Source organism: Odontomachus brunneus, unplaced genomic scaffold (genome assembly GCF_010583005.1).
Source record: "Odontomachus brunneus isolate Ranch 3 - 2012 unplaced genomic scaffold, Obru_v1 Obru_scaffold_101, whole genome shotgun sequence".
Lineage (NCBI taxonomy): Eukaryota > Metazoa > Arthropoda > Insecta > Hymenoptera > Formicidae > Odontomachus > Odontomachus brunneus.
The window spans coordinates 633,377-660,561 of NW_022639551.1; the positions used below are offsets into that span (position 1 = coordinate 633,377).

General features: G+C 36.1%; 2 protein-coding genes across 10 annotated transcripts in view; one reads left to right on the forward strand and one right to left on the reverse strand.

Annotated features, from left to right (window-relative positions):
- LOC116848913 (ankyrin repeat domain-containing protein 17-like) overlaps positions 1-9,976 on the forward strand; it is a 28,759-nt gene extending 18,783 nt beyond the window's left edge. For all 9 annotated transcript variants that reach the window (XM_032825503.1, XM_032825507.1, XM_032825505.1 and 6 more), the window contains exons 21-28: positions 1,547-1,861; positions 1,992-2,186; positions 3,184-3,331; positions 3,417-3,618; positions 4,228-5,081; positions 5,531-6,802; positions 7,153-7,344; positions 7,531-9,976. In XM_032825503.1, the coding sequence (XP_032681394.1) occupies positions 1,547-1,861; positions 1,992-2,186; positions 3,184-3,331; positions 3,417-3,618; positions 4,228-5,081; positions 5,531-6,802; positions 7,153-7,344; positions 7,531-7,554 (3,202 nt within the window). In that variant the 3' untranslated portion in view covers positions 7,555-9,976. The remainder of the gene's footprint in view (positions 1-1,546; positions 1,862-1,991; positions 2,187-3,183; positions 3,332-3,416; positions 3,619-4,227; positions 5,082-5,530; positions 6,803-7,152; positions 7,345-7,530) is intronic.
- A 1,033-nt stretch (positions 9,977-11,009) lies between these two features.
- Positions 11,010-25,818, reverse strand: LOC116848914 (NAD-dependent protein deacetylase sirtuin-1). Its single transcript, XM_032825513.1, has 11 exons — positions 25,635-25,818; positions 24,994-25,321; positions 20,423-20,555; positions 20,124-20,334; positions 19,710-19,925; positions 19,286-19,493; positions 18,575-18,733; positions 17,787-18,063; positions 15,624-16,468; positions 15,292-15,462; positions 11,010-15,169 (listed from the first exon to the last, which is right to left on the reverse strand). Exons 2-11 carry the CDS (start codon positions 25,265-25,267, stop codon positions 15,063-15,065), a joined length of 2,601 nt encoding a protein of 866 aa, XP_032681404.1. The 5' UTR covers positions 25,268-25,321; positions 25,635-25,818; the 3' UTR covers positions 11,010-15,062.
- Positions 25,819-27,185: the final 1,367 nt, after the last annotated feature.

Genomic DNA, 27,185 nt, shown 5'->3' on the forward strand with positions numbered 1-27,185 from the left:
TTTATGTAGAATAAAAAGTTGTTTACTTTTTTACGTAGAATAAAATGCCGTAATAAAAAATATGTATTTCTATTTAAAAAAGCAAAGTTGACCTTGTCCTGACCTTGGCGACGTCATCTTAGGTCAAATAACTACTGTCATTAAATGCGACTTTTTAAGCTTTACAACTTTTATTAGAAACATTTTTCTCTAAAATGCTTCCCCGGCGAGTTTTCTTGCCGTTGCCGAACTTATGGGACACACTGTATACACACACACACACACACACACACACACACACACACACACACACACACACACACACACATATATATATATATATATATATATATATATATATATATATATAAGGTGTCCCATAACTGGTAGAATACTTATTAGGAGAAGGTAGGGAGTGCAATTTGGAACTGAAAGCTTCTCTTCCATTTTTAGATCCGACAATTAGTTAACGAGATATTAATTAAGTTATTATTCATTATTAATTACTAATTAAATTAATTAAGAATTAATTAAGTTTGCCAGTCTCAGCCTTGAATGAGCGCTCAGGGACGTAGAACGCCGTGGGCTCCTCAAGGGCCCTGCTTGCCCGTTTTTCTCTCCTTTTTGTACACATACACTAAAATCATTCACGATATCCAACCAACGACATGCAGAAAACAATTCAAATCACCCACGCACTCGAAGGAAATATACCACATATGCCCTCCCCCTTCGGCACATAAAGTGTAATCACTCCGTCCACTCGCACTAAAAACATTTAAATTATCCATAGTTATAACCGCACACAAAAATACTATACATCACCTCCCCCCCACATTAAAAACTTACTACCTCTTTAACTCCGGTCAGCCACGTATCCACAAACCTACTCACTTACTCATCCATATTTATCTTGTGATACAAAAAAGGGGGGGGAAAACGGACAAGCAGAGCCCTTGAGGAGCCCACGGCATCCTAAACGCTCACACGTGGGCGATAGTTTAGCAGAAGGAATAGTTTAGGAAAGGCTAAGGGAAGAGATTGGCAGACTTAATTAATTAATATCTTATTAACTAATTATCGGATCCAAAAATAGAAGAGGAACTTTCAGTTCCAAATTTTACTCTCTATCTAACCTTAACGGATGTTCTACCAGTTGTGAGACACCCTGTGTATATTGCTTATATCAATTGTCAATTAAATAACTCTTAATTATATTGACTATGTTCAATCGTTAATCAAATAATCTTTAATTACTTTCACTCACTTTAATCGTTAATTCAACAGTTTTTAATTGAATTCTTTCAAATTAATCGTTAATTGGATAATTTTTAATTAGATTTTTTAAAGTGATTAATTAAAATATTTTTAATTGAATAGGCCTATATTAATCGTCGATTAATTAAATTAGAAATTATTTACTCAAATCAATTATTAAATTGAGGTGAATTTAATTGATATTTTTATTAACTCTGATACATTTTTATGTGGACATTAAACATTCAAATAACAATTTTACTTATATAATATCGTGTATTTTATCTATTAATAATGATCATTTACACAGGAGAATTATGACTAACGTTACCAGTGGAATGTCTATATCTACAACTTCAGCCACAACTACAAGAGCCTCCACCACGATCAACTGTACTGATCGGAAACTAAAGGGTCAGTTAGTGTTTGAATCTTCCAGACATCCAGCCGATAGAGAGGATTTTGAAGCAACTGGTAACGAAACTTACGTTCCTGGAAAGGGTAAAAAATCTTATAATAATCAATATGATGGAGATGCTTTAAACACATCGACCAAAACAAATAATGCAACTAGCCCAAAACAAGGTGGAAAACGCGAGGAGGGTTGGAAAGAAGTTGTACGGAAGTAAGAAACATGTTTTTATATCTCGAAAGTAAAGCTTCTTCTTGTCGCTAAAGCAACTTATTAGTTTTATCATTATATAAATCGAACTATGAATTATATTATAGTTTTCATAGTGCGTTGCAATTTACAGAGGACAATCTGATGATTCTGGAAGATTTATGAATTCACCGTTCCGTTCCAAGAAAGTATCCGTACCACCAAACGCTATTAGTCGCGTGATCGGCAGAGGTGGCAGCAATATCAATGCAATTAGAGGTGCAACCGGTGCGCATATTGAAGTCGAGAAGCAAAGTAAATGTCAAGGAGAAAGAATTATCACGATTAAGTGAGTACCGTGTTTCACTATCCGCAAAGACAAATTCTAAGAATCCGTGTACGGGATTGTTATAAAACCGATTTTAAGGCATATATGATAGATTTATGATGATGGGGTTCTTCTCTACTTAGAAAAGATTTCTAATCGCCGCCCACCGCAAATATAGACACAAAATACTAAACACAACTGCTCGTACGATCAGAGCTGTGTTGAGTTGTGTATGCGAGTGATGCGCAACCGCCCAGTACACTATAATATGGAGATGACTTTAACCTTTAGACCAGGGCTCGGAACGGTTTGCCAATTTCGGCCGATTCTCGGGAGCTATGCCTTCTATCTCCCTCTTACCGCACGGCGGGCCACAAAAGTGATGGTCGCGGCTAGTCAAGCTTGGAGGCTCGATCGTCACTTTTGCGGGCCATTCGCAGTAAGGAGAAGATAGAAGGCGTAGTTCCCGAGAATCGGCCGAAATTGGCAAACCGTTCCGAGCTCTGCATAAATCTCAAAATTCTGCGCCATGTATATGTCACTTATATAGAAAAATTTTTGAGAAAAAAAACTGCTTTTTTAATGAAAAAATGCCGGTAGCCTAAAGATAAAGTAAGAAAAAAAACGATTACTTCAGCTGTTACATTTTAGCTAAGAAAGGTTATTTAATCAATTCTTCCTTTACATACGTTCCTTTTTTGCTTTTCTTCCTATCGTTCTCCCTACCTCGCTTCTTATCCTATATTCTCGGAGGTTTTGTTATTGCCTTCTAAGAGGAGTGCGAGCATAAGAAAATTTTCGGTTCTATCGGATATCGGACTCGAGACCTCCAACGTGGTAGACTGGTGTGCGGTCTGCTACGCTCGCACTCTGGAGGAGGCTTTAAATAGTGTTAGTGAAAATATATGCGGAGGAGAACGTACTTATAGCGGAAGGGCTTATAACGAAGCCTCGCTGTACATGTATTGTCAGTTTTTAAATAAAAACGCAACTGAAATCTGATATCCGTTATTCACAGAGGATCAACTGAAGCGATGAAACAAGCCTTTACTTTAATAACGGCACTCATTAAGGATCCAGACGTTGATATATTGCAAATGCTTCCGAAATCAAAAACCACCGTTGTAACAACCTCTTCGTGGGATAAAGCTGTCTCTACCACTGCTGTGAGTATACATCGAGATGAATGTCACAATGAAATGTTTGTTGAATGTGACAATTATTGTTGAATATGACAATTATTGTTTTTAGGCAAGTAAAACGAAAGTCGGCTCAATAAATAAACCTCCTAGTTTGGCATCCAGTACAACTAGCAGTCAAATTAAATCAGGATATTCCTCGGGCGTGCCTGTAAATCCATTGCTTCCTGTGCGATCTTCAACCACTCTTAAGCTTGGCGGTCCATTCTCGGCTGCATTGCCACGTGCGACAGCTCCTAGACTTGTTGCCGCAGGTAATACAGAAAGTGCAAGAGATCTAGATCTTTCGCTACTTTACGTCTGTTTTCCGACCGCGAGTTTGGACCGCGTCTTTCTTATATTTGGTTCCGACGTTTTGTGAACATTCCAGTCGGAATCAAGTACAAGAAAAATGCGATCCAAACTCGGAAAACAAGTGAAGTATTGGACAACATTACGAAAGTCTAAAATATCAGAAAGATCTAAATCCTTCTTTTTAAAGACGGAGATCCGTCTTTTATAAAACATTAATGATGCCAGCACCATTAACTATAACAATTGTCATGACTCTCTATTCGTTTTGACTCAAAGATTTAATTGTAACAGACACTGAGTAGTTCACTAATTTTTATCGTGCTCTAATTTTTGTTTTGATTCAAAGATTTAACCGCGTAACACAGGCATTGAATGGTTCATTCGCCTTTTTAATCTCTGTTTCATCATTGCATTATTATATCGGAATCAGAAGCATATACTCGTATACAAAATCATGATTTTGTGACGTATCAACAAGTAGATACGTCAACAGCTGTAATTTGCATTATTAATCTAGTAATAAAGAATATGACGAAAATATGTGTAAATAGAATAAATTGTGTGTACAGCGGAAAAACGTGCGCAAGCTGTAGCCGCGCAGTTGGCTTCCTCGACGAACACCAAAACAACAATGTCTTACACGAGTGCCATCATGACATCTGGCAGGGCAACGAAAATCGTCACTACCACAACGCAGACATTCGCGGCGAAACTCTCGGAGATCACTGCCTCGACTCATACCTCCACCACCGTCTTGCAATCCCACACTGCAATGAACAAGCAGAAGCCCGTGCAGCAGGCCAGTACCGTAACCGTCATGTCGTCGGCTACGTCGGTCGCAGCGGCAACTTCTCAGACATCCAGTCAGCAGTCTGTAGTCAGTACATCGCCGAAACACTGCCGACCACTGCCCACTGCCTTGTCCGCCGCCCCGCCAACAATGACGTCTCATTATCCGGGAGGAAAGTCTACCTACCCGCTTCCCGGGACGAGCGCGATCTCGTCGGCCACGAACACCGCGGTGACGAATTGTTCGGAGAGTTCCAATGTTTCGACATCTGCCAGTTCTATACGAGTGACACCCTCGCCACCCGTTGTATCGTCGCAGACACAAACATTACCACCGCAGCAATCCCAGGCACAAGCACGTAGCACCACGCCGATTACGAATACTATCCAGGAACAGCAACAACAACAACAGCAGCAGCAACAACAGCAGCAGCAGCAGCAGCAACATCCTAATAACGTTCATCTCGAATATTCTCTATTTGACGATATGTTTAGCAAAGTCACGCAACAATCAATGTGGGGCAGAGACAACGAATCTCAAAAGGGTATGAATTTCGCGACCGTTGCTGGTGGCGGAGTGTCTATAAATACGTCGGGTTCATCCACGGCTAAGTTTGACAGCTCTCCACCGCAGGTTCGTTCTGAGAGAAGATTATCTATGTTTCATATGTGCGCATTCGGGTCACATGTCATTTATTTTTATATTTAATCTCTCGAATGTTCTGGACATATATGTGTTCTGTGAGTTTTTTTAGCTTCTTATGCTTTAAACGTAAAACAACAATTATTAACAATCATCACGACACAATCAACTGTTGTCGATTTATATTTGTTTCCTTTTTTCTACATATGCATTTTTTCATCGGTTGACGTACAGTTTAAAGTCCGTCCTCAGGGATCATTTCTCGATGATGCTGCGCAGTTAAAATATTAAATTTATTTACCTCTCGGAGTTTCTTCTCGAAAAACGATTTCGTGTTTTTATTTGTTTTTTTACGACAAATCAACTTATTTTACCATGAGATTCACTGAGACATACAGGAAATGATAAAATACATGTTCTCTCTGAATTCTGTCCAACAGGTGGATGCGTCTAAAGCACCAGGGTATCGCGGCGGAACAATGTGTTCACCGGTTTCCAGCAAATCAAGTGGCACAAGCAACACGTCGACTAACGTAATTGGCAGCGGCGTATCGTCCACCTCGGTGCACAATCCCATCCAACCCCCACAGTTTCAATCCTCCACGAGCTATACAGAGCATCCTCTTCCGCCGAGCAAACCGCCCGGGAGTCTAGCGGTGGCTAGACCGGTGATACCGCAGCCAAGCATGGAGATTGGCACGAGTATGGCACAATTCAATCGACCGGTCTTTCAGGGTGAGCTGCCGTCGCGCAATTCTACCACCCATCAACCTCCTCATGTGATACCGTCGACGCAACCGGCGTTAGACGTTGGCTTGTTCAAAGCAAACAGCGGTGGCGCGTATGAGCATCCAAACGTAAACTCCAGTTTGCTGAAGATGGTGCCGAACGACAATCAAAGTGGCGGTCACCCTTTATTACCGTTCCACCCTCATATGCAGAGTTACGCGCAGACCGCTATCGCCCCGTCCGCGTCTGTGAACACCACCGTCAGTATGTCGAGATTGAATCCGCGCGCGCCAGACTTTTCCAGCTCGCTGCATCTCAACAGCAAGCAGCCGCAGGTGACCATGTTCAACACCGGCTCGGCCACGCTCCATCCGGGCATATTCCCCACCGTACCGGCACCGCCGCCGGCGGCAATACAGTCCAGTAACATCACGATGCTCGGCAACTTCCCCCTGGGAAAGTATCAGACACCTTCGCGGGCGACCCCGGCGAATACTGGTATCTCGGCAAATCAACAGACTCGCTGGCCGTTCGCGCCGGGCCCGCACAGCAGTTATCCGCCGCCACACCAGGATCCCATGATGGGCCAAATTGGTTTCTCCAATCATCTGGCTAACATCAACGCGCAGCCCGGTAGCATCGATCTGATCACAAGTCTGGAGAATGGTGGATCACCGGCTATATCCCCGTCGTCTCCAGCGCAAGTGGCCCAGGAGATGAGTCAGCTGAAGATCGAGGACCGAAAAGTGCCACGGCCGATCGGTACCGAGAGGGCATGGAAGAATTACACCACTACGGGCATGGGACCTGGCGGAGACGCCGACTCTATCAACTGGATACTGAATAACGAGAAGATGGTTGGTTCGTGGACTGGTATGACACCTGGTATCGACAGGCATCAGATGTTCCGAACGAATGCTGCCTACAATCGTATATCCAACGTTGAGCCGGAATTGCACCAAATAATGGAGACTTCCTTCCAGGTAACGTTTGATCCTGTCGCACGATTGAACCGTTAATTTATCCATCGAGTTCCAATTGGTATTCAGAAGAGAAACATAATATCACTCTAGTTTACACGAGATTATTCTGTGTATAAAATTTTCTCATAGCACACGTAATCATCATACGTAAATGCATATATCGCTCGATAGCAGCAAGCTGATAATAGACTCCGAATGCTCAGGTAAAAATGGGTGATAAAAAGAGGCCGGGTGCACAATCAGTCCAGTTTAGACAACATTGCGTTAAGACGTTTATAAGCAGTAAGACTCGCGGGATCTCTCCGCCATGGTCGTATACGCATGTAAATGAAACTCTTGATCCTGTCTAGGGCCATGTGGATACTCAGCAACCCTTCCCTAATGGTAATGCCGCAGCTCTATCGCTCATGCCAGGATTAGCGTTACTCCCGGGACAGTTTGGGGCGCCTGGTTTGACGGAAATACCCCCGAACGAACCGAATAAGATAGATCCACCCGCATGGGGATTGCCAGACGCTGTGCAAGACAAACAACATCCGACGGTAGGATCTTCTCAGTGCTACTATTATACATATGTGTACCTCTTTAAACTATATACGATACATATTACACATACTATATATCTTCGCGTGTATATAGATGAAAAAGCGAGCGACAAATAGACAATTTTACGTTACTGTAAGGGTAAGATTCATATGACCTCGTTAATTAACTTTGTCTGTTTGCAGGCGTGGAATAAATGGACTCACTAAAAGATAAAGATTCATCTTGCCGACGTAGCTTTAATGAGCCTTCACTTTGATGCGAGAAAAACATAAGCATACTGCGATTCGGAGTAGTACGATAGACGGGAATTGGAATTATAACGGAGCGTCGTTTATAAGGATACAAAACAAATTACCACCTTATGAACCTATTATTATATTCGTTCGAGCCTAGATTCTCAATATTGCTTGTCACGCTAGACGATATAAGGCAAGAGATCTTTAATTATCCTTATTGTTATTAGTAGTGTATCAAGATGGTGATGATAATGATTATAATGATAAAGATTATGATAATTATCGAGTGTGAGATACAAAAAAGAGTACAGAGCCGACGTCGACTAACGAAGGAACAGCAGTCCGACACCGAGGATCTTATTTCGGGTCTCTGCTCCTTCTGGCCGCGCGGTCTTATGCTGCGCATCGTACTAATTAATAATAAGTAATACAACGCTAATAACGATAATTGTGTTCTCTTCTATTTTATCGCTGGTAATGATGGTCTAAATTCGCGATGCCCCGAAAAAAAGAAAAAGAACGGAGGAAGAACCCCTCAAACCGCGACATCATCGGATCCAAATAAGCACGCGTACGCGACGTTCGTGCGTCGTCATTTCAGCTTCTGCGATGATTATTAAACGTTAATGTTCAAGATCACGCGAAGGGAGCAATTCGAACAAATGCAATTCGAATTGCAAAAGCACATCACCTTGGTTAATTATGAGCAGTTTGCGTTTTTGAGACAACTATATGCTTCTAGTATCAATCGGGCGATCGTTGATGAGAATAGTTCGTGTGTGTTATTTATCCGCACTGTAAAGAACGCTATAATAGGTTCAAGTACTGTAGTAATACTAGTAGCACTAGTACGATACAGTTGTGTAAATAATTGCTTCGCGAATGAGATTTCGATTACTTCCACGCTGCAAAGCGAGACCGAAGAAGACACACGGAATGAAGAATAAAACAGATAAAAGACGAAGAAGAGATCAAGAGCGATCCTGAGGGGACTACTGAGACTATATCGGACCTGGATACACATTACTCTCTTCCACTTCTCTGTGCACACACATGCACACACAGACACACATATACACATACCTGTGTTCGTTATTGCTTGAGCCGTCACTGTTGTTAGTACTCTAACGATTCCGAAGCGTTTGTTCGACGCCACCAATCGCCCTTCGCGTCGCGTGTAACCTGGATTAAATGTAGCGCCCATTTCGCATAGACGAGCGAAACGCGTAGATTCCTCGCATCCTATGCCGTGCGTTGGTGCTGCGTTAAATAACGAAAACGAGAATACACGAAACGAACGAGACGAACGACGACGTTATTTTCACGATCACGAGTTTTTTTGATTTTTCATCGATCGTCATCGCGCGCTGCGTATTCCTTCTTTTGTTTTGACACACGGCGTCAGTGTAACAATCGTGCAATGCTGTCAAAAGGCAAATTAACCCGACACAGATTATCGTACAATACTCGTAGCGTGTTTTTATGAGGCACAATTTCACACATAAACGTATGCCCGTGCGCGCGCGCGCGAAAGAGATTACACGTATACACATGACACACAACACGCGTAAAATGACCAGTTTCTCGAAATCGAATTTACGTAAGCATTACAGAATTGTCGGCACGAATCGAATACACACTGTACTAATAATATATTATATTACGTATACCGAATCCTATTCAGATCAATGAATACTGTTCATTGTTAAAGTGGTAGTGGGCCGCCAACGCATAAAAATATAGCTGTGCGTCCCTAGCAACAGTGCTATTATAATACTATTATTGCTGTGGTGGTAATAATGTTTATTATTATATTATGGTTATTATTACACACAAGACATAACTATAGGACAGAAAGCAAGAAAAAAAATATGGTACATAGAAAGAAAGAAAGAGAGAGAGAGAGAGAGAGACAGAGGAACGTCATCCGTTATCTCGGCTGAACTAGTAATGATATAATAATATTAATATTAATAATAGATACACACACACTCGAGATACATACATATGTATATATACACATACATGTGTATGTGTATATATATATGTATGTATGTATGTATGTATGTACGAAATGTTCATTTCAATTGAACATTTGAAAATCTTTCTTGGTGGGGATTTCGGCAAGTGTTCAATACATAGTGACGATATATACTGTAATTGAAACGGTCCCCACACACACACGTAAGTTTCAATGATGAAGCTCATGGAAGACGTACGAGGGCTTTTTGACCTATATTCCAGGGAGCGCTTCAATTATTCTCTAAGATATATTGTTATAATTTAAAGCCTATTTTCAAATTTGATTTATGATAACTGCGATATATGATATAAAACTATTATATGACCTATAACACAATAAAGCAAATAAATAAATATAACGACCGACGAATTCATTATATTTTTTTTTCATTGTATTTCACATCCTGCTATTATTCCCATTTTCTCTTACAGATATTACATTTGACTTCGATAATTTTTACTTATGCCGGTTCCTCGTTTTTCGAATGTGTAGTACTCTAAATATAGTCTTTTTTATTTATCTGGAAAAAATAATTATATATATAAATTATATGATATATGTTAGATTTGAGGCTTTCACGGCCATTGATTCAACTTCACTGATTCACTGATTCACTGATTCAAGACACGGCTCCATTCCGGAAGCTATATTTAGACATTATATGATATATGATTTTGTTCACACACACACACGTGTAAGTGTGTGTGTGTGATCGAATGTAACACAAGTGTGTGTATCGAATTTTTTCAGTTGTAAAGTTTCTAACACTAAATTCTAATTTGCACACGAGTGATTTAGACGATCTGAATGTAATCAAAATTTCGAAATTGCATCTCTTATCCGAGATTAATCATTCCAGCAATTTATATGAACCATTTAATCACGCCAAATAATATTTTTCAATATCATTGTATTACATAATAAATGTTTTATAGTAATTTCATGTCTAATTCAATTTCTAATTTAATCAAATCCGATAAGTTATCTTTTTAAACTATAATTTCTCGATAATAACACGTTTAATTATTTTATTTCATCTTTTAAGGATTTTGAGAATTATAAAATTCTGTCAAACAGTTGAATATTTAAAATTCCTTTTTCAATTTGTCGATGATTATCATGACATGTCTTTTTATCTTTTCGCATGATTTCATCACGTTTATTTACGGTAAATTATTGATTGTTAGAGCAAAAGAGGTGTTTGGACTATTTCACAGATTTGTTTAATCGATTGCAAGTGTAGCTTTACGGATATATCTTTTTATTTTAACATATTTCGCAAAAATTTTAGTATACGTTTTTTTGCTTTTGACATCATTAAAAAGAGGTGGACACAACTATAGGAGAGTTTTAATGCACAAATATTTACTGCCTATTGCGGAAGGAAAAATAAAGACAACAGTTTTATCATAGAAAAATGTTTAATTTAAAAGATAAGCTTATGCGTTAGTAATACCAAAGAAACAGAAAACTTACAACGTGTGTAATAAAGAACATTTTTTTTATAACAGTCATTACATTAAATAACAAATTATAAAAAATTCAGAACTTTGTCCTTGTTTTGTCGCGCCAGCACAAAAATTTGGGAAATAGCTTACGATACGGTCAATTAAATCGGACTCGAATCCAAAATAATCGTTTACATTCCCGTTCAATTCAGGTGGTGCGACAAATCCTGCGACTGACATATACAGTAAAAATAATAAATATTTACATGTGACGACGTATATTTATACAGAAAGTCAGTACCGCGCAAGAAAGTTGGTATGATTGTCAAACCTTCATGAGTTGACAGCTCTCTCTGAATAGACATACACACAACTCTCTCACATACACGCATACGTACGTCCACATACTTACATGCACACATACTACATTATATATAATTGTTTTTACTACATATAAAAAATATATTTATATGTATAAAATAAATATAATCATACGGCAAAAACATGATGACGTTCGATCGATGTATCTTGTGATCACACGCTCCAACTCTCTTTTAAGTAGCCCCGGCGCGTAAGTAAAGAATTAAGTAAAAAAAAAAAAAAGAAAAAAAAAGAAAAAGATAAAAAACTCAAGTGAAACTAAATCATATATTTTGCGCGATTATTATCTGACGGATATGATCATAATTATATATATATTATTATTGTGTATCTAGTCGATCGCAGAGAGTCGAAGTTTTCGAGGATTTACGAAATTATATGAGTGGTATCAGGAAATCAATCATTCGCTTATACGTACGCGCGTGTGTATATGTGTGTGTACGTGTGTGTGTGTGTACATTTGGTTGCAAAACGATTTAAACATAATACAATAAAGAACGCGGTAAATTGTCATAATTGACAGACATTTCTAATAAGACTACGCAATCGGTTATAAGAGGAGCCAAAGTGACAATATGCGCTATAATTATTGTATAATATAGTTTATATAATATACGATATAAATATTTTATTATATTCTTATCTCACAGATAATTATATTCTTATCTATCAGATATAATAAAAATACTTATGTTTTCCCTGATTCCTCTCTCTATTGCAATTGTATATAACGGAGATGTCTCGCAATATAATCACTTTAGTTTCTATCACAACGAATTATTGCGCAAACCCGCAATAGCACCCTCACAATCTGATATTTTAATGATACTTTATTGTGTCTAAACCGTTTTTCGCAACCAAATGTACACGTTACATGACATACACAAATATATATATATATATATATATATATATATATATATATATGTGTATTAAATAAATAAAGAGAATTTACCAAATAATAATATACTAATCTTTCTCCTGGCTGTCATTCAAAACAATGATAAATAAAGCAGTTTTTACAAGGCGAAAGATTAATAATTCTCGTGTCTAATCTTATTATAAAACCGTCTCTCTCTTACTGTAAGGAACAGAAATTATGCTATTTTACGGGGGCGAACATGTCTAATGAGTCTTCTTGCCGCTGTAGCGAAAGTATCTCTACATCGAAATGATTCTTCCGTGTAGAATTCTTATGTGTGTAGCGGAATAAATGAAAAATAAAATCTTATGTCACATTATTAGAACTGTGTGTTCACATGCGTTACTTATCTCGTGATTTATTAATATTTTTCATTTTCTCTTAAACACATTCTCTCTTCCTTTTTGTCTCCCTTACACACACACACACACAAAGTCTCTCCCTCGCTTACATAATTTTCGCCGTTATTTCAAACATTACTTATACAATGCGGTGGCATTGAATCAAAGTAAGTTTACGTCCATTGTAATTATATATAACTTGCACACAACCGTTTTTTTTTTATTTCTTATAGATAAGTTGCAATAATGTCTTTGACAGAACCGTTCCCCTATGTGCATATAAAATGTCTTAGCAAATCTCACGGATCCTCACGGATCCCACACGCCGTGCACTCCCTGTGTTCAGTTATACTATTCTTCTCTCCTTTTTATCTATGAATCTGTCTTACGGATAAGACCGCATTTAACAACGGTTTGTCAAAGATTATTGCGTCATTTTGTTTTTAATCTTGTAAATTCACTATTCTACTTTTTTCCTTGCTCATATAAAAATAACACGCAATGCGAAGCTATCCAACATTGCTTTGTACATTCGCCCGTGCTCCAATGAAACAAAGTTGAACTTAACAAGTCTAAAAGAGTGTCCATTGCCAAACTATGACGATTATCCGTATTGTGATGCAAAAAGCTACTAGTATAACTTAATGTACGATAGAATCAGTGATCATCGATTACATGTTTGGACCGATTACGATTTTGCAGGATATTATTTTCCCATTTGTCGAAAGCTCGGTCCAATTGCTCGTGCTCCAAGTGCTCGCATGGATAAATCTGGCGGGATCTATCTCGTGTAACCGAAAATCGCGCACGAAAAGGAAGGAACTGAAATTTCCCAGCTGAATTCAAGGCTAATAGAATTATATATGATTTGTAACTAGCTATTATTTTCCTTCCTCAAGTAACATTGAAAGAAGATGTCGACTAATACTAGCGATTCTATTCATAACGACGGACACAGCGTCGCGAATAAGTTTTTTTTTTTATTTTTATTTAGTAATATTATAGCAGATTCTGCATGTGTTTTGTCATACTCTTGCTTTCTCATCGAATAAGATATCGCTTGAATATCATTCGCGAACCAATCAATCAAAGATCACGAATGAAGAAACTGTCCGTCTTGGACGATTTTATGAATTTATAATCCTAAGAAACTAACATGACACCTTCATGTCACGTAAGTGTGCTCGCATGCGTAAAGGTGTGCGATTACATTTATTCCGATATAATAAAATAAGATAATAAATCTCATTTTCACGAAATGCATCAATTGGATCCGTCAATTTTAGCTATACTCACTACTCTTCTTTGCACCTCCCGTTTGTCCCTTTTTCTCACTTTTTCCTTTCTCCCGTCAAAATGTGGTGAGTAAACTTGTTTCATTTTAAATGCAGAAGAGACCATATTGCAGCTAAAACGAACGGATTTACCGTCTGGAATACCATTTCACCCACATCACATAGATTCAACAATCCGCGATTTTTAACTGTGCTAATACACGTTTACGATTAATCTCATATTTACACGTTATCGTCGCTTAATTAAGACAAAATCTAATTTCCGCTAATGTTGTGTCTCCTGACTTTCTGACTTGTGACAGAACGTCAGATTGAAATAGCGGTATGTACATCTCATGTGTATGAAGTAACTCTCTTAGTAGATTATTATTAGGAAAAGAAATAATTATAGATAGTGCATTTTTAAGCTGAAAGCAATATCGATAATTTCCAAAATCTTCACAGACGAAGATTGCATGGACAACACGTGAGATACGAATAGTTATCGATGTGCTTCCGTTTCGCAGCCACTAACCGTAGAAGTAGAAACGAACGAAGATTCCTAAACGTAAAGCAAGAGACAAATTCGAGAAACTGAGCACGAAATTTAGCACAATTTACGAACAGTAAAACCAATAATACATCGAATTATAATACATTGTGCGTGCATAGATTTGAAAATATTCTAAGATTCCAAGATCACATGATGATAAATCGCACACGATACACGAATAAATAAAGACTTCAATATGAAACTCTGATTGTATCTACCCACGACTGTACCTCCGACAGATACAAAGCACAAAGACAATTGAAGTATCTCACAGCTGTACTCAACGTTAATGGAATAAGGATTCCAGCTGATCTTCGCAATGAGTCTCACAGTGTAAAGCAGATGGCTCACCCATGGTTTAACCATTCTACTTACGAACGACATACAACGTATATCCTCGTCGTTGCAAACGAACTGCGAGCTGGTAAAAATTGCACCGTCTATCATACTACACAATGACTTCGTCGGTGAGAGTCGACACAGATTAAGAGTCGATAGAATGATAATTACCCAAAACTAATCGCTACAATCGAGCTTTAATCCTGCCTGACACCGTAGGAATTACTTGTCCATTTCGCGTCGTTGTTTCGCCTGTCAGAGTCCGCGTCGGGATCTGCGCTCTCCGACAGATCGTCATCGGCGCCTATGAGCGACGCAAACACGTCATTTTAACAAAACGTCATTTAGACGAGATCAGTTACACTGACAAATTACGATTCTGAGAAGAATCAAGAATCGAATTAGAGAGGCTCGGGGAAGACTCACATGTCTCCTCCTCCTCGTCCTCTTCCTCTTCACCCGAGGAGGAGTCACAGTCGCTGTCTGTGCTCTCGGAATTCGCCGACAGCGAGCATTGATCGTAATCCTCGGGCTCGGAATAGACCTCCGCGCCAGGAAAAATGTATCTGCCTAGTTTCATCTGATAATACGAGTTTTCTGTAGACAATCGTAATTGAATTAATACTCAATACTACTTGCACAAGAATATATACAAAGTAAAATATATACAAAGTAAAATATATACAAAATTAAATATATACAGAATTAAATATATAGAAAATAAAACAAAATAAAATAGCAACTCAGAAAATGTGTACCTGGTAGTCTGATAGCGAGACTCTCTCGGATCTTCGGTTGCCAACAATGTCCTTCTAATGTTCTGTTTTTCAACTCGGTCATCGCGTACTTCTCCGTGCTGTCGACGCTGTTACAACTGTCGCCTATACCAGAATCCAGTACAGAGTCTACCGACGCTTGCCTCGGCTTCGGTATCGTCTTGTCCGACTCAATGACATCTGCTACTGTCATAATATCGTCGTACTCGATCGGTTGCTCACAGTTGTCCAACAATTTGTGCGACTCCAGGTTATCGTATAAAGCGGCTTCCGACGAGACTGACGACACTGTCGTTGGTACTACTTGACATTCCTCCGTTGAACTGTTTTCAGATGCCGATTCTGTAGACGCAGCATGAGTCTTATTCCTCGACGTGGTCATTGCACATTCATCATTAGCTTTCGTCGGCGATGAAACGAAATTCACGAGTTTCGCATCGCGCGTATTACCGAAATTCATCCTCTTAGGACTGTTCTCTATACTGGTATCACCTGACCGCCTCTTTGGACTTTCTCCTAGAAGATTGAAGCCCTCCTCCGTATTTTCCACGTGTCCACCATAGAAAGGTGACACACAGATATTGATTTCTTCTGCATGCTGTGGCGTTGTATTCGTATTGATCAACAGACTGTCTTGACTCTCAGTCGAAGACACATTGTGAGACTTCAAATCGACTTCCACGCTGTCGCGCGACAGTTCAGTGTTGGTTGTTGTATCTTGACTCTGTTCCCATGTGTCGTCGGATAGACAACGCACCGGTAAAAGTTGCGACACCTCCTTCAAAATCTTATCATGCCAACAGACTTCTTTATAAGGATCTCCCAACCTGTAATTACGACAATAAATCGAGATTTAAATAATCGTAATTAAAATGTTTTTATAATTTAATTCAAATGAAAATTTGAAATGTAAAATGTAAATTTAAATTGATTAAGATTATTAAGTTGATTATTAAAATAATTAAATTGTGTAAGTTAAAATATAAATTTAAAATATAATTAAAACTTTGTTATATTCAATGAGGGATGTGTCATAATTAAATAGCAATTTATTATCTTTATTTCTCTGAAACATTAAAAACATATTCTTAACTCTTTATGGCATAGCAATATAGTCATATATATGTCACTTTTCTCTACAGTTTTTCATGATTTTTACATATTTTTCAATAGGCTAAAATGATTTTAATTATACATTTAAGTTCCTAGTACACCAATTATTATATAACAATTATTAAAATTATTTTATTTGTTAAATAATCGACTCAGGGGATTTTTGAGATCGTAGAATTCAAATTCGGGGTCAAAAAATTACTTTATTTGCATAAAACCTTATGTTAGAAGATATTTTGGATAGTTAATTGCGAATATGTTGACAAATACGAAATTAAAAATTTCAATGTAACAGTGGAAAATAGAAAAAAATTGTGTAAATTCCATGGTATTATAAGCAATTCGAATATTCCGAATAGATTTGCAAGTGTAATCTCGCTTTAGCCAAAACTAACGACAACGTAGCGAGCTTCTAGTTCAATCTTTTTTACTCCATGTTTTTTTTATTTCTTAATTTTTTGTTTCTTATTATTTTATCTTTTTACTTTTTAATTTTTTGTTTCGTTTTAATCGTTTGTTTTACTTTTTAATTTCTTATTATTTTATCTTTTTTACTTTTTAGTGTTTTGTCTTCTTTACTTTTTTTTGTAATACTTGAATTTCTTGTAAGATGCGATGGTAGTAAAAAAAGATGTAATTGAAAGTAGTGCACGAAGGTATATACTTCCACACAACGACCCCAAAAATTCCGAACATCAAATTTCGTATAAATTAAGTCACTTCTTTTTACGTTTTTGATTCGCTATTTTGAATTTGTTATTTCTAGTTTTGGACTCAATTTCATTTTCTTTCCCAAAAAACCTTAAGTACCGAATTTCGTCAAATTTTAAGAAATTTAAAAATATTTTTCCACAATATCGGATCCGCCATCTTGAATTTTCAAAATTTTCTAATTTAGATTTCGGTTTCGAAATCAGCAACCCCAAAAATTTCCAGAATATCAAGTTTCGTTGAAATTGAGCTGATAGAAAAATATATATTTTAAAGAGTTAAATAACTATGGAAAAATGATTGCTCAAAAATGTTACTTACAGATGACATATCTGATTGATAATAATATCACCATCACCCAACAGCTCAACGTCAAACTTAAGGTGCTGCAATGGTTCCCGATTAATGAGGATCTGCGGTACATGCGACGGAATGGATGACGGGATTAATGACACCGGCCGAACTTTCAGGGACGAACCGATAATGATTAAAAGGTCACAATCGTCCTTGTCTTTGGCCATCGAGTCGTGAAAAGCGTCCGGCAATCCCTCGCCAAAGAAAACGATATCCGGCTTCATTATTCCTTGAGATACCAGATCTGGAAATCACGTGAAGGAACGTTAATCTTTTTATACAACTGATCTCGAGTAGAGACAATCTTATAAAATGGGTGTTTCTTGCTCCACTTAGTTCCAATATTGCGCTGCAATACTTGCAAATTTCGGGAATAGCAAATAATACAAATTAATACCGGACACATCGCGAACAGTGGACTCGTTATAGCCGCGAAACACGGCACTCACGCGTAAGTGCAATCTTAGAAGTTTACCTTTATGCGCTTATTAACAAGCGAAATTTTATTTTCGCAGTTACGATTGATGTACCGGACTTATGTGTTGGATCAGTAACGGCATTTAGTTCGAGATGCACAATCCGAGAAGAGTAGATAACATTCTCTCATTGGCCATCGATTTTATAGCGATACTATAGCTAATAGAAAACTATCACTAGCTAACTCTCCGTACGGTAGAAATCGATACGCCGTTACGAAATACTGCAAATAAATACACTATCAGCAAAAATCAGATAAAAACGAGCTGCTTATTTACCTCGGTAATTTTCGTTGGAGTTAATCTTGGGCAGAGAACGTAACATATTAACACGACATTTCGGACACGAGGGTATCCTCTGCGCAAAGATATCTTCCCTGATGTCGTCAGCTTTAACTTGATATTTACATCGTGTGCACGATGCAGTAGCGAAGGAACCTTCAATAAAAACAAAAATGTATATATTAAATACATGGCTACATTTTATCGCACAATGTTATAAACTCTATTAATTATATTAATATATTATTTATATTGTTTTATTTGCTCTCTATATTATTAGTTTAATATCTTTAAGCGTTTATTAAGTCTAAAAGTCGAAAAGTAACTCGAACGCACAATTTATTTATCTTCATCTCTAAATTTTAATTCACAAGATTCTTTTTTAATAGCTCACCAAAATCGGCAAAATTCCGAATATCTACGTGATGTCTAAATTTATACGAAAATATCTTCTTCTAAAAACAATATTTTTAGTAGAATAAATTTAAAATCGTCTTAAGTTCATCTTAAAATACTTTGTAGCTAATAAAACGATGCGTACAGCATCTGAAGATGCATTTAACACGATCTTAAATATAAGATAATAAAATATCAGAATATATATATAAAAATAGTTATGAAATTATATCTACATTGACAAAAAAATCTTTCTCTAAAACATCATAAAATCGTTCTGAAACAGTTCGTGAATTTTATAATTAGACATACCATGGCATTCAATCACATTCTCGATACCAGCGGCTTGCTCTAAAGTGTCAATATTTTGTGAATAATTCCTCAAGAGTTTCTTCTGTTTGTCTAGCATCTTGATGAACCTGTGGCAAGGACTAGGCTTAAATTGTCCTGGATATATTTCACGTGCGAACTTATAGAACGGCCTGGGATCTTGAGCAAAATAATTAATGTCGAACATAGCCTGAAAGCAGATTTTATACAGTGAGAAAAAATATGTCGAAATATTTAGACACAATAGCGTCTTGCACAATGCAGTCATATATCGCAACAGATATATTGTTATATTTAAATAATCCCGTATATAAAAATAAAGTACAAACTCAACTACTTAAATATAAATTGTGTATACAAGTTACTCATGATTTAAAAGATAATGGAGCTGATATTCTTTAAATACCTGTGGGTCTGGTAAGTTTGGAAAGTCTTGTGCTAGTCTTGAGTAAATACCATCTCTACTTCTAAAGTCAGGAATACCACAGCTGACGCTCACACCAGCCCCAGTCAATACTATGATTTTCTTGCTGTTGCGAACCAATCTCACCACGTCTGTCAAAGTATTTATGTGTCTGAGTTTCTGCCGCTTAGGAGGCTCCGACATCATGTTAATTATCATCTGAAATTGACATTATTTTTAGTTACGCTCGTACAATTACTTCTTTACAATGAACTTTGAATGTTAAAGTTGAATTTTGAATATTAAAAAACTAAAAAGGACATTATATTTAAATTTTATAATTTATATTTATAATTATATTTATAATTATATTTATAATTTATATTTGTTCACTATATTTAATGTTTTATTACTAACCTGCTCAGGAATCTGTGTGGAACCCATAAGAATGTGATGTAGGAGATCTCTCGGGTCAGCACCAGTGAGCATCTGTCTTTGAACCCAAGAAGAAGCATTTCGCCACTGATGGGCAATTTCTGGTTCCCCGGAAAGATCGGATAATCCTGATAAATCCGAGAGATTTGAAACAGTAGAAGAGACTTCGTCTTTTTCGTCCGCGGTGTCGTTTCTAAAATGAGACATTAAATAATAAAGTTTAAAAAGTGAACTAATTCACATAATATCAAAAAAATTAATTGGTCATAAGTGAAACTTACGGACAACCAGTATCATTGCTGACCGAGTCAACTCTGGATGGCGGTGATATTAAATTTGTAGTTGCAGGAGATATGGATGCTGATTTGGATTCATCACTCAGTTCCGTAAACTCACTATCTGTATCAAGGGTTTCTATAAAGTAGAAGAAGTATATTTGTAGCTTATACATGATAAAAATGACATTGCCATAAATCAATAATAAATAAATAATAAATCAATAATAGAAAGGATGCCGTACTAGATAAACACATTTTAATGCATATAAAGTACATTGAGACTGTTTGTAATTTTGAAAAAGGCTTTCTAAGTATTTTATAAAAAACAAACAATGTGTGCACGCTCTTGTGTCACTGACTATATATTGTTACAAATTGTGTTAAATATTTTCAGTAGAATATTTTTCACAAGTTTTGCAAATAAATATAGTTGTAATAATAAATAATAACTAATAAATAATAATACTAATAACTAATAATAAAACTAACTAAGCTATATTACTTTAGTTTTGTAAAAATTTGAAAAATAAGTAGATATAGCAATTTTTGGTTTTCAGTATTGTTTATTGTCACGCGCGTGCGCTTAAAAATAGAAAAAATATATTCAAATAAATCAAATGTAATTTGGGTTTATTTATTTATTAAAAATTTTTTTCATCTATACAAGATTATTTTTGACAATATTATGCGCTCGATTGGTAATTTTTTGTATACATTTGATGTTAAGTGACGATGGTCGAAAGCGAGAGAGAAACAAATAAGTTTTGAAATTAAGTTTATTATTTGTTAATTTTATCTTATCAATATATTTTTATATTTATTACTAGCAAGGGGAATATGAGGTGACTGTTCCAGGGATTTTGTTGCGCTTTTTACAGGCTGTTCTTAGGCAAAAAAAAACGACACGTGTCCGGCCGTTTCAGCCAATGGGCCATAGTTTCAAAGAAATCGATTTTTAAAAATGACTCTAGTCGGCCGCGGCACACTTCATAAGTTCGATCGTCACTATTGAACAATAGCAGCGGTAGCACAGTAGGTAAGACGTTGGCTTCGTACAGAGTAGATTGCGTGTTTAAATCTCGTCTCGTGCATTTTTTTATTAATATGTTAATTTTTTTTTTATTAAAGTGCTTTGAGTGCTTTGAGTGCTTTAATCGTTATTAAAAATATGTTATCTGTAATCATTTATATTATCGTAGATATATACGAAAAAGATTATTTATTTAATTATATTGATATATTTTTCTTGTAAATGAAATTAAAAAATTTTTAAATAATTATTATAATAATTCGAAAAATCTGAATAAAAAAATATTATCTTTATAAATTTCATTTTAATTTATTAATGTTATTCATGTTATTAATAACATTAATATTAATGTTATTACTTTTTGATCGCAATGAAAGTTTATAAATTTTCAAATTAGTAAATAATTTGTCCTCTTATTTGTTGTCTTATTTTTCTTTTTTTCCTTATTACGCAATGATAAACAAAGGTTGTGAAGCTTGTGCCGACATATCATTCTTTAACAATCCTGTATTATTTGAGAAAATTATTAGAAAATTTTTCGTCATGTCGCTCATGATCACTCACGTTTTTATTACATTTTTATTTATATGTCCATATGAATAATAACAACGATGATAACGACAACGACGGTAATAATAATTATTTCGACATGAATATTTAATTATTTACTAATTTGTAAATTTATAAAATTTTATTAGAATCAAATAGTAATAAAAATTAATAACATTAAATTAAAATGATATTTATAAAGATAATAATATTTCTTAATTCAGATTTTTGAAATTATTACATTTAAAAATTTTTTAATTTCATTTATAAGAAAAATATATCAATATAATTAAATAATCTTTTTTGGGTATATCTACAATAATATAAATAATTACAAATAAGAATAAATTTTTAATAAAAAAATGCACGAGACGAAATTTGAACACGCAACCTACTGTGTACGAAGCCAACGTCTTGTCTTACCTACCGCTGCTACTGTTCAATAGTGACAATCGAACATATCATGTGGCGCGACCGACTAGAATTATTTTTAAAAATCGATTTCTTCGAAACTATGGCTCATTGGTTGAAACGGCCGGACACATGTCGATTTTTTTTTCGCCCAAGAACAGCCTGTAAAAAGCGCATCAAAATCCCCGGAGCAGTCACCTCTTGTTTCCCTTGTAAAATTAGATTTACATAAGATTTGACTCCAAATTCAACATTTTTGGCTCTTACTCGCCCGATTTTTCTTATAATTATTTATATTATAATTAAATACAGTTTTACTTGCCTTCTCAAATACACATTTCAAAATGGATGAACACCAAATTTGCGATTGCATTATAACCGCATTAATTTTAATTTACTTCCTGAATAGCTATATGCTATATTATATTAATAAATACCGATGTGAAGAGGCAACTGAATGCTTAACTTAATGTTTGTTTTTGCTCTATTTACATATACGTAGCTTTTGCATTACTTATATATCTTAAGTATTACTAATTTATAGACGTGTTGTACATTGTATATTATAAGAAAAAAAGTTTCTCCTATTAAATTAATGAATAAATAAAATAAATTCCTTTCTAATCAGAATATATGTTTTCAATATTTGCAATTAACTTTACAAAGGGATCCAAATTGTTTTTTTCACATTTTGCATCCATAAAAACTTACACTGTGTTACTAAATAATTAGTAACACTTTTAATAACATTATCTCGATTCAAGAACCTTCTCATTATTCGCCATAATTCTATGGTTTGTATTCTATGGTATGTACTTCGCTATTTGAATATTATTTTATTAAATGATTTACATCTTATGTTTATAACCATTTTTTTTCCAAGTTTTCATAACTTTTTCCAAAAATCCGAATAGATTTCCATGCCAGGAGCAACATGCTTTTTTTGTTAATTTTAATAAAATTATCGCGTTCTCCATTGATTGTTAAGATATATTTCCAGAAGATAATCTGTGAACTGCTCGCATATAATCATTTAAAATATCCAAAATCCCTTAACAATGCTACTGGCCTGTTCATATATTTTCTTCAAATTTTACATTTTTTCCAATTTCATATTTATCAGTTTTCACAATCAAATCATTTTCTCAAAAAAGAAAAATCAACTTTTATTTCAAATTTATATAAACTAGAGATAAATTTATATACATTAGAGAAATATATATAAATTTATATAAATTAAAAATAAATTTATAAAGAATTGATTCATATAAAACTCTACAGCAAATGTATAAAGTACATATTAAGTTGATATTCCTATAAAACGTTTAAAGCGTAAACAATTTATAATTTATAAACCATTTATAATTATATATATTTCTTATAAATGTGTAAGAAGTATATTTGTAGCTTAGTTTTATAAATGTGTAAGAAGTATATTTGTAACTTTTGATAAAAAATTTACAAGTTAAAAATAAATTTATAAATTAAGTTTATAGATTTATTTCTTATATATATATATAGAAATAAAAAATTTATACAAATTAGAAAAATGTATTTTTATAAATTATAAATTTATAAAAAATAGATTTATATGAAATTCTACAGTACATGCATGAAACAAATATTGAGTTAACATCATTCTATAAACTTAAAACATAAACAATTTGATTTATACAAAAACACAAAAAAATTCATAATTATATATTTATTATTTTATAAACTTATAATATAAACAATCTCTGATTTATAAACAAAAAATTCACTTATAATTATATATTTTTATCAATTATTTTCACAATTAGTTTTTCGAGTATATTTTACTTGTATTCAATGAAATGGTACGATTTCGTTTTATTTGTATACCCTATATTTATCCTTTCGACTTCTGTCTCTCTCTCTACAGTCCAAATATTGCACCTTCTTCACGTAAAGTACAGGAAACGCAACTAAAATAGAGATATACAGAAAAACTTCGACATGTCTCTCGCATATAAATCCGTTCATTCTAGTCTCGCTTCTTTTTCGCTTTATGCATTTCAAGTGAGACAAACACAATCGTACGTTGGAGGAAATGAGCAACAAAGAGATCAAAGATGTAGGAAACGCATCTAAAACGAACAGACCGTACGAATGCCATCTATGAACGTCGACGAGGAACGCAGCGGTCACACGCGTATTCCGTCAGGAAATTCGATCAATCGATCGACGTCTCGTACAGCGCGAAATGTGTTGGTATATTCCGCATTAAAAAAAAAAAAAAAAAAAAAAAAAAAAAAAAAAAAAAAAAAAAAAAAAAAAAAAAAAAGAAAAATAAAATTAACAATGTCTCAAGAGAATGGATGATCGAGAAATATTAGACCAACGGGTCGCGATCGATCAGCCTGAGACCAGAAACGAAGATGACGAAATTACGACGCAATTCCGTGACGACTGTCATGGCGTCCGTCGTGAAGCGCGCGACGAGCGAGAAGGCGAAGGCAGCGAACGCGACGGAAGGCCGAAAGGCGCTCCTAGCCGCCATCTTGCAAACACCCGCGAATTAGTGCGTACATGCGATCGCATGCATTTGTAGATTTTTTAATACCTTCAAAATCGTCGTTCGGGCTGGCGTAGGCTGTCTCACCGGCCATCGGATCCATCGCGACCTCGTTGATGCTCCCGTGACCGCCGCCGTCGTCGACCCTACGACGCTTCACCGGAGACGAATACTCCGCCAGGTCCAAGCTCGACGCCATATTCGACAGCAATGCAACGCATAGCACGATACACATATCTGCACATCGAAGCACACCAGAGGTCGCACTATCAGTCCTCCCGGTCGTTTCTCCCCTCTCAACCTCAGCGTCCCGACGACGCATTGGACATTACTGCAGCAACGCACCCTTCTTCGCGTGTATATTCCTCGAGAGAATCTTCAAGATGGAAAACATGAAAATTGTTGAATTAAATCTCGTTCGTGCGTATTCGACACTACGGGGTATTTTGATCAATTCGCGAGCAAGTGTTCTCTTTCGTGAACTCACGTCGAAAACGCTTGACAGATGTGTATTTATTTACTATCTCGACGTTGACATCAACATACGAGAAGATTAAACGGAATTTACTGTTATTTAGTGAATGCTTCGACGATCGTTTGGAAGCCTTTAATTGTGTATCACCGCAGTCGCGTCTCTTATGTGATCGAGCTGATACATTGAAACGTGAAGATTAAAGAGTTGTACTCACGTATAGAACGAAATTTACATATAATTTTCCAATCCTTTGTTCTGGATTTTTTCGTAATTTATTATGTCTATTTTTGCGATTTTTCAAGCGATAATTTGGCATCGTTATTTGATAATAACTTGGCATTATCGCGAAGTATATGTCACGACGGTATGTGTTGTTTTGACTTTGAAATTTAAAGGTTAGACTAGAATTAAGCCCTATGCACAATACCAGGCAATAGGAATAGGCATTAGCCAATAAGAACAGGGAATAGAAATAATTGACCAATCCGAATTCCTATTCCCTGTTCCTATTGTCCGTTGCCTGGGCTGCTATTCCGTTACCGTGATTCCGATAGTTGTCGAATCAGTAGGTGTGTTGCGCAGTTTTTCCACGGTATAAAGTATTTTTACATTGGAACATCGAGCGTCGAGCATTAAAGCGGTAGCCAATCAACGTGCCACTTTCCGCAAGAACTACAACTATACTTCTAGAACCTGATACGTTGATTGGCTAACGCTTAAACGCTCGACGCTGGAACGCTCCCATGTATTGGCAGCTTAAAAAAGCTGCGCAACGACGCCTACCGATTCGACAACTGTCAGTATGCGGGAACGGAATAGTACCCCTGGCATTGTGCATAGAACGTACAAGGGTGAAATTACATGGACAAATAGTTGCAGAATAGAGAGTGTGTCATAGAACCAACCAATCAACACACAAAACTTGCGCGATAGAAAGAGCGGCATAGCAAGTAAACCTCACGAGTAAATTGTTATCACACACATCAATTGTGATATCTGATATCTAGTGCTTCTATATGTATGATTTTGTCCCGATCTACAATAGATGTAGTAAGCTTTAATGCAGGATTCACACTGCGTCCGATGTCCGACATTCAATAAAAGAATAGCTTTCCCATGGAGAATTGAATCCTCTATTAGAAAGCTGTTCTCCTATTGGATATCGGATGTCGTACGTCGGACATTGGACGCGGTGTAAATCCTGCATAAACCTTAAGAAATTGATCAATCATAATTGATTATTCCTCTATAATTCCACTGTGATTGATCAATTTCTTAAGTCCCGATCTACATAGGTACAATACAATAATAAACTTTAAGCCGTAAGAAATTAACTAATCATGATTGATCATTCTTTTATAATTCGACTATGGTTGGTCAATTTCTTAAAGCTTAAAGCTTACTACACCTATTGTAGATCGGGACTAATGGCTCCTGCACATAGAATGCGGTAATGCTTACCGCACGGACTTCCGCCGCGCGGCAAGCATTACCGCGTCCTGTGTGTGCAGAAGCCATTACATCTATTGTAGGGCTGCGTTCAGATTCTACACCCGGGTGTATTCTACTACTAGAAATGCTATAGCATATGTAAGGCTGCGTTCAGATTCCCCACCCGGGTGTATTCTATTACTAGAAGTGCTATAGTATATGTGACATATATTATAGTGTTTCTAGTAATAGAGTGCACCCGGATGAAGAATTGAACGCACCCTAGATTGGGACTTATGGCTCCTGCACACAGAACGCGGTAATGCTTGCCACG